Source organism: Engraulis encrasicolus, chromosome 21, assembly GCF_034702125.1.
Source record: "Engraulis encrasicolus isolate BLACKSEA-1 chromosome 21, IST_EnEncr_1.0, whole genome shotgun sequence".
Taxonomy (NCBI): domain Eukaryota; kingdom Metazoa; phylum Chordata; class Actinopteri; order Clupeiformes; family Engraulidae; genus Engraulis; species Engraulis encrasicolus.
In genome coordinates this window covers 1,237,771-1,247,263 of record NC_085877.1, presented here as the reverse complement: position 1 = coordinate 1,247,263, position 9,493 = coordinate 1,237,771, and the positions used below count along the sequence as shown (strand labels likewise).

Genomic DNA, 9,493 nt, shown 5'->3' with positions numbered 1-9,493 from the left:
CCTCTGTCTGTTAACCGCTGTGGTGTGGCATGATGAGGTCAACAGCACAGTGGTAATGTGACATACTTGAAACAGCCTGGGGTGGAGTAGGAAAAGTGTGTTATTTATTGTCCGACCTGCACTGTGGACAAAGGTTTTTATTTATTTATTTATAATGTGTGTGTGTGTGCGTGTATGTGTGTGTGTGTGTGTGTCTGTGTGTGTGTGTGTGTGTGTGTGTGTGTGTGTGTGTGTGTGTGTGTGTGTGTGTGTGTGTGTGTGTGTGTGTGTGTGTGTGGTGTCTTTGAGTACCATGAAGAGCTATACAAAACAGATGTATTGTTATTGTTATTCTTATTAGCAGTGGTAGTACTACATTACATTACATTTGCATTTAAAAAAAAACAAAGCTATTTACAATTGAGGACATAAGTATAGCTGACATCACTAGTAGAAACAAAGTGCAGAGTTATGGATGGTCAGGGGAGGGAGTTCCAGAGGGTGGGGGCAGACGTAACGAAGGCTCTAGGCTTGTTCGTGACAATGCAGTAAGATTTTTGCTCGGCAGTGGGCATGCACACTTTGCCAGTTTGATGCATTCTGGTTAGAATTTTCAACCAGAATGCATCGAACTGGCAAAGTGCGCATGCCCACTGCCTAGCAAAAATCTTAATGCTTCGTCATGAACAAGCCTTCTGTCTCCGTGTTCATTATTTGGGGGTGAGGAGGTCGGCATCTGCTGAGCTAGTTGGCGGGTGGGGGAGTGGCAGTGGAGGAGATCAGACAGGTGAGAGGGTGTACGGTTGTTGAGGGCCTTGTCAGTGGTAAGGAGGATTATACCTGTTTCATAAACTAAGCGGTGATCACGGTAGGCCTATAGCTAAGTAAAAGTTACTGAAAGTGAAAAAAGTGGAAACACAACCATTACTGTGATTTATAAAGGTCTAGTTCTACACAGTAAAAAAAGAACTGTTGTTCTTACGGTAGATTGCTGGCAGCAGTGGTTGCCAAAGTCTACCTTTAAACAAATAACGGTATATTTCCTTTTTACATTTTACGGTAAAATTATGGCAGCAGTGGTTGCCAAAGCCTACCGTTAAATAAATAACGGTATTATTATTTTTTACATTTTACGGTAAAATTATGGCAGCAGTGGTTGCCAAAACGTACCATTAAATAAATTACGGTAAAAACGGATTATACTCAGGTGAGTTCAATTATAGAGTTACAATCAGACCGCTGATTGAACTGATTATACTCAGGTGAGTCCAATTATAGAGTTGCAATCACAGACAACTGATTGGACTGATTCAACTCATTGGAGTCCAATAAACATCAACTTAATTAGATACCTAAATAAATGCCCAATTGCCAGATTGTCTAGTGCAGGCAGGTGGACCAGTCTAGTATCATCAATGAAGGGTATGCAAATCCAAGGCCTGAAAATAACCTTAAGGAAAATGAAGGCCAAAGCTAGCGGGGCAAGCAAGCTAACAAACAAGCTAGTTAGCAAGCCATGCAGCCACCCTTACAACGTGACCTGCTAACCGGGCCGGCCAGGCCGGGCCAGGCCGGGCCAGGCCAGCCGGCCAGCCGACCAGCCGGCCTTACAGCCAGCCAGCCAGCCAGCTAGCTAGCTAGCAACCAGTGAGCAGTACAATGCAACAGTCCCTGTTTAAATACATGTTCAAGTGAACCATGTGACCCGAGTGATGAAGCATTTGACAGGTGCAGGCAGTAAGTTAATCATTGCATGACAGCCCTTAGCACTCAGGTGAGGTCAGGAATTGATTGATAGATTGATTTGGATGGGGTAGAATGACAGTTTCAAATAGACTGGGCTACTTCTAAGAGACTAAATCAAGGGATTACTGTCCCAGGTAGACTTTTTCAGATTATACTAGCCTATAGGTATATTTTACACATTAAATGAGGCTAAACTGTTGGCTGTTACCGGATAAATAATAAGTTACAGTGAATTAATGCAAAATGTGCAAACTGTTGCCATTTGCAGTCCTTAACTGTTGCACAGTTTATTCAGTTGCCAGCTTCATTGTTGTCAAATCTACAACGTGGAGGCACCTGGAGCTAAGCAGACAGGCAATATGTTTTCTGTGGAGTAATTAATATTTAATTCATTATAACCTCCATTGCTTTCTGTTGGGTAGGAGGAATGCAAAAAAAGATATTCTGAATTTTGAAGAGGTTTACTGTGTCAATTTGCCTCTCAATCGAAAACTCTGATGGCAAAGCCTCAAAGTCCAATAAGGGAAAAAAATATTGCGGTGGAGAATTTTTCGCAGGATGAACTAGAACACATGCAAAGGGGTGTACTCTAAGTTAATACTCATTGATGGCTACTAATCAAATAGCGTGTTGACATCAAACTCTGCCTGTTACAACCAGCCTATCAGTGGTTTGACAAGTTACACCTGGAACAAGTCCAATCACAAGAGATCTATTGGACTAAACAGAGTTCTTTGTCTGTTGGTTCACAATTTGGTTCACTAACAGAGGATTGAGTTTGGTTCACTTATAGGGGACTCAACAAAAATGGCTGCTCATGTTGCTAAAACATTTGGAAATTGGGGAGGCGTGTTTTCATAACTCTCTAGGGAGTTAAACATTAACTCTCTAGCTCTCTTAGCTCAACAACTCGGATCCAGAGGAGTCAAATAACACTCTGTAGTGTTGCTACAACTCTTGATGTTTCAATTTTGGCTGAACACCAGTCTAACTCTGATCAATCTAACTCTGACAGATTAGCTGTGTACATATGTGTACACCAGTGAAAAATAAAGTCATGTACCGTTTCTTGACTACTTCATCTTCACTTAACGGTATTTTCCAATATTTTCTTTTCAGTGAACAGTTCAGTATTTTCTACATATTGACACCAGTGAAAAATAAAGTTATGTACCGTTTCTTGACTACTTCATCTCACTTAACGGTGTTTTCCAATATCTTCGTTTACAGAGAACAGTCCAGTATTTTCTACATATGACACCTGTCAAAAATGAAGTTATGTAGCGCTTTTTGACTAAATAGTGGCTTGCCATATTTAGTACAGAGATAAACTGTTTTACATTTTACGGTCACTGACTGTTGCAATTTGACATTTTTTTGCCGTAATTTCAACAGGCATTTTTTACAGAGATAATTTTATTTTCAGACGTATTTTTTTCAATGTGATGCATCAGGCAACACAAAGACACACACAAAAAAAACATGCGCACACGCACACACACACACACACAAATATTATTTTGATTTTCTAAATATGATTTCAAGGCCCACTTGGAATACTTTCAAGGCCCACAGTTTGAGAATCGATGTATTATAGTAAGAAATGAGAGTTTTGTAGATCTAGGCACGACAGGGATGTCTAGCAGAGCGAGGGCGAGGAGGGGTCATTAGGTGATCACAGTGGGGTATGAGCAGCTATGAGTAGGTATGGCAGTCCTCTTACTCCTGAAATCAACAACCAGCTCCTTTGGTCTTGGCTGTGTTAAGGAGCAGGTTGTTGGCTCTGCACCACTCCACCAAACGGTCCACCTCATCTCTGTAGGCAGACTCATGCCCCCTTGCAATAAGTCCAACTACTGTGATGTCATTTGCAAATGTCACTATGGTGTTACTGAGATGGGCAGGGAAGCAGTCGTGGGTGTAGAGTGTGCACAACAGAATTGGTTACTCATTTGGTTACTGCAGGGGGGTCACAGGATAAAAGGGGCATTGCTTAAAAACGTTTGGGAAACCTTACAAAAAATTGGGAACCACTGCTATAGTCAGCTGCAGAGTGTTCATTCCCACTCCTGACACATAAACATGCCACACGCACACACAGAAATAATTATCTTTGGTGTTTTGGCTGTAGGGCTTGCATTGCCAACATAAGACAGTACACTGTATTGTACAGACTGTATAAACTCAGGGTTCAGTAATATTGACACCACAAGTGATCTGTACTGTCTGAAGCTTTCCCGTGCTGACACTGAATTAGGCTTAGGCCTAATGTATAGCCTACGTATAGTCCAGACACCCAAAATTAGGCATACTGCAGTATGCCTCTATGATATACTTCATTCACTTACATAAATGTATTGTAATAACAGTTACACATGTCTAGTGGATTTGCAAAATGTTGTATAATTCCTTAATGACTTTTGCTATGACTACATGCTAACATTAGGTTTATCCTGGTTTTCTGACAGGAATGTCTGACCAAATATCACTGATCTAAGTGTCATCAGTATACCTTCCTTATCGCATACTACATATCATATAGTTATTACATTACATTAGCATAACTTTACCTAATCTAATATCAGCTTGACTAATTATCATTAATTTGTGGTTATTTATGCTAATTTGATGAGGTCATCACATTTAATCAAACGGCAGACTTAATCTATACCATTGCACATTTCACCTCAATTTCATTTACTTTTTTATTTCTCATTGCTATGTGTGTTACTGTTTGTATATCATGCCCTGCAAATTTGGTAAAGGTTTATCCGAGGACTTACTGCTTGCTGCAATGTTATAACAAACTGAAGCCACTTTGCCATATCTATGAAGTCATTTTGTGATGTAATTGTTCCACATTTTTTGTTATTTCTATTAGCATCAGAAAACCTTATGAACAATTAAGTGGTCTGAAGCATATATGTAATCATTAAATCTGAGGTGTATTACCTACATTTGAGGGAAAAGACATTATGTCAAAAGAGCCCCCAAATAGAACACTAATCCAGTGACCAACGCCCACCGATATGAGACAAGATGGTGAAGATTTTCCCCAGAGAGGTAATTTCATTGTTGGACAATATCAAAAGACGTAGGCCCATTTTACAGTGAAGTTACAAGTTTACACCTTTCATTAGAATTTGGACTTTGGGCCAACAGATTTGCAAAGGGACATTTTCTAGTTTTTGAAGTTTTTGAAGAACTATGGAGAAATAGTATGTATGTTTGGCCACCTTGCACAGATATCTCAAATGGCTATGGAGAAATACAGGTCAACAAATTGTCTTATTTTTAGCATCCAATTATGAGGCTACTACCCCGAAGCACTGAATATGTGAAGTGATGGTATGTTAGTAGGACACATAGTGGTAGAAATGCTGATTGGCAAAATTTGCTCTTTTTTTTACCACACAGTGTGTGTATCATTAATCAGTACAATCACAAAAAAGCTTCAAACTAGGGAGGAGAGTTGTATGAAGTTATATGGTGTAGTATGAAGAGTATGTTGATCCACCTGTCAGCTCCTGAGACTTTTCACATTTCTTGATGGTGAACACAACAGGACTGAAAACAAAAAAAAATGGCAAAATTGCCACAGCTCACAATCCAGAATTTACAGTAGAACGGTATCATGCACACTTTTACATTCAATATGATCATTGTCTGAAACAGGGCAACTTAAATGATATTTTTTCATCATGATGATGGAGATAGATGTCATAATGCTGCAGTGCAAACACAGATGATGTTTAGCAGCAGGGTGGGATGGGTGGCTAAGCTTCACAACATCCAAGTGAAAGAAAAAAGTCTTTGGGCTTGAGCTTGGGTGTCTGTAGACAAAAAAGTAAAAGGCCTACACATGTAGTGATGCACACATGTATTTTATTATTCTTCAAAACATTTAGTTGTGTACATTATGTGATATAATGAAACACATTATAATTACAGTTCTTCCCCTTTATGAAGATAATTTGATAATACACAACCAACACGGTGGGGGAAATGTATTGTGTGTAATTATGATGGTGGAACTAACATAACATCTGATGGTATAGTGTAAATAATTAGATAGATTGCCACTGTGGTGAGTTACAAACACATTACACAAAAAATGATGAGTTAAAAACACATTACTTGCAGTAAGTTGCTACAGGTAGGCACTATACATATACATTCAGCTAAAATAGCAACGTAGTAATGACTTCAGCTAATATACTGAACTTGAGCAAATATCAAGTCTATCTAGCAACTGCTTTGGAGAAATACACCCCAGAACTGTGCCAATCATACCTGACTACTACATAATAAAACACAGGCCTACATAAACAATGTCCTTACTACTAGATACATTTTTTAAAAATATAAAAAACAGTGTTTTATCCATTACTTGATAGGGCAGACATCCACTGGGGAGATTATAAGAGGAGCTGAATTTGTACCTTTCTCATTATGACTGGGGCTGAAGTATGGATAGATTTTCTCAGTAAAGGTGACATGGGTAAATGAGTAGATATGATTCCAGCAATCTGCATCATAAAAGGAGACCAGACCTGCATCATAGTCCACAAACACCCCCACCGTTTGGAGCTTCCCCTTCAGGGTGAGGGGAACAGCGGGACCAGCTGTAGCCCAATAAGTCCCATCTCTCAGCACTATTGTCCAGAATCCATATTCAGGTCTCAGGTATATGTCTCCCTTCCTGTTAACAGACTCCTTGGCCACTCCTACATCCCACGTAGTCTTCCCCTTAACCTGAACCTCATAGTAGAATTTGCCAGAGGAGAATCCCTCTCTTCCCAACACACAGGCAGCATGATTAAACCTCTTTGGAGTGTCCGTGAGATTCTGTCGTGTGTCTCCATGCTTTACTTGTTTCCCATCAGCAGACAGGATAAGATAGGGCTGTGCTGTATCAGGATCCAGGGTCACATCCACTAGTGGACAAGGTGAAATGAAGATCAATTTCTATATCTGAGCTTGTTTATTTTTATCACAATTTGACACAAGTTAAAAAGTAGGTAAATTCACACGATGGACTTGCGATGCAAATTAGTGTTTAAGTTCTATAGGCCTAGTCATCAGTATACCGATATTATAGTTCCACATGCATTCTACTGTAATTCAACCTGCATTTTATTGTAATTCTGTTTTGCAGGGAAACACATAGGATACTACTAGATAATATTTAGATACTAACACACTCACCTGCATGTTGTTTAATGCTTTTCATGTCATGTGATTCTGAGGATGAGAATGGTAGAAAAGGTTATCCACACAAGTCATGTTTATTTACACAGCATTCAATATGACAATTACTAGAACCAATCAATGAAACAAACAGGACAAAGGACATGAGGACATACAGGATGCATTTCATGGTGATTTGTCAGCCAATCAGGAACAAGCTGAATCATCATTAGCCATCATTAATCACAATTACATTTGCTGTGGTGTGCGGGTTTTCAGACAATCAAAATATAGGCCTACATGTATTTGCATAGGCTATTCATAAACAATGCCGGATTGGCCATTATAAGTAGGCCTATCGGGACATTTCCTGGCCCAAACCATGACTTTGGTGAGGGTGGCCCGTTTGGACCATGGGAAAATATTTTTAAATTTTATTATATTAATATTTTTAAATTAAACACTCCTAGAGTCTCTAGCGCTGATTCTTTGTCGAGGCTTATAAGCGACGCGCGGGAACACCAGTGTTCTATTTCAAAGACGCAAGTAGCCAGATCAATGCAACTTTTTTCAACCAGAACTGCACTGAAACGTAAAATTACACCAACATTTAAGCGTCATTACGCTGCGTTGGCTTATAGCGCGCCATCAGTATCTAAGGCTACGGTAGAGAAAGGGAGAGAGGGAAAACAAAACATCACGCAAATAACTTATCGTAACTTATCGGGGCCAGAAAAGTGATCGTTCTTGTAAAAAGTTATCGTACGATTTATTGACTTATTGAATATCGTGACAGGCTTATCCATTTCACCAACAAACTTTAATACATTGTTTCGGTCATCCGACCTTCTTCATGTTGTATTAAAGTTTGTTGGTGGAGGAATGGACAGTGTGCAGGATTTCTTTACACTTGAACGACACTGGGATAATATCCTACGCACCTGCCCACCTACAGAGGTGTGCAAAAGCGTCTTCTTGAACAATTATTTTAAGAGCACTATACCGATTTTTAAACACTAGTTACAGTGGATTTTTTTTAATTGACATTTTAATGAACATTCCTTAAGCTAAACAAAACATTTAAAAATGTTTCAACTGATGAATATTATTATGTTATGTTATGAGTATATGTTTCCCCCCCGCATAACATATTGCTGTGCACCCTGCTTTTATTGCTATGCAGAAGGATATAAGTGGCATTAAACAATAAATAAACAAACAGGAATTTGTATTCAGATTAACTGGTGGTTCGTATTCAGTGCTTTATTGCATTTGCTTTTGGAAAAAACATTTTTTGCTAAATCGTTTAAGGGGGGGGGCTAATACTAATGTAAGGGGGGCTAAAGCCCCCCTAAAATAGGGCTAACGACGACCCTGTGCCAGGCAGCAAATTTGCTAGGCAGCGAGCATGCTCACTGTGTCCGCGTGAAGCATCCTGGTTAGAATTTCCGTTCACGACGCAGCATAAGGGAGTGACCTCTGTGCCGCAGTCGTGTCACGTGGTGTTAAACCATCGCAGGAACAAAAGTTTTGTCAAGCAGCCACGCAGTACCATAAGAGCAAGTGCTGGGCAGAAGACCTCCTCCATGCCGTCGGTAATCTGCTGTGATTGGCATTCATCAATCTGACGTGAATTGCAGGTGTAGCCCACATGCTTGTGAGGCAGTTTACTCGCTGCTCCAAATAGGAAGCTGCGTTTTTTATGTCTTGGAAAATCACGTTAGAAAAAAAACTGTCCAACTTGTTTGCCAAGCATTCAACTCCACATTTATTAGACTAAGCAGATCTCGTGTTGATCAAGCATTTTTATGCTTGGTTGCGACCATGCCTAATGCAGCGGAACAGCGTGCGATCTCAGGTGACAGAGGGCAGAAAGAGCTGGAGCTGAAAAGGTAGGCTATAGGCTAAAGACTCAAACACAAGCAGTGTGCTTCTGGGTCTTCAGCTTTTTTCCTTGGTGCTCATCAGTGTAGGGGCTTTCAAACTTGGTCCAGGAGGACAGATGCTGAGGCACTCAAGGTTGCAATTTTTTTACTTTTTTATTTGGCTACAATGCCTACGCCTTTCGGCCCTTATGGCCTTCTTCAGGGCGTATCATATATCATATAGGCTAAAGGCTATTTAAAATTGTTACAATAATAAAGATAGTAGGCTAATAGCCTAGTAGGCCTATGCCTAATAAAAATCAAATGAGGTGGCAGCCAAATGCCGAATTGACAAAAGTAAAGTTTTCTGTTAACTTAACATAGACCTGAACATAGCCCAATAAAATGCATTGTGAGCGATTTTTTTGGGCCTATATGAATTCCTTTCAGGCTACATAGGCTATTAAAGTGGCCTAGATGTGAATTAAAATCCCGGCCTGATTATAGGGCCCACCCCGGCCCTGTTCATAAATATATAACGTAGATGTTCCTTCATGGGATATTGTATAATGGCCCATGTCAGTGTTGTCCATATGTCAACTAAATACAGTGGAGTGTTGGACTTGATGCTTCTCAAATGCCTGATAGTCCAGGAGTTGTGTGTGTAACAAGTTGGTGATCAACAAGCTCAGACTACATTTTAATGCTGATTC

At 39.9% G+C, this 9,493-nt stretch overlaps 1 protein-coding gene across 1 annotated transcript; it reads right to left on the bottom strand.

The window, feature by feature from the left end:
• Nucleotides 1–6,111: 6,111 nt before the first annotated feature.
• LOC134438013 (E3 ubiquitin-protein ligase TRIM39-like) lies at nt 6,112–7,564 on the bottom strand. The gene is made up of 3 exons (XM_063187602.1): nt 7,540–7,564; nt 6,934–6,969; nt 6,112–6,662 (listed from the first exon to the last, which is right to left on the bottom strand). The coding sequence occupies exons 1-3, from the start codon at nt 7,562–7,564 to the stop codon at nt 6,112–6,114; spliced, it is 612 nt and encodes a 203-aa protein (XP_063043672.1).
• Nucleotides 7,565–9,493: the final 1,929 nt, after the last annotated feature.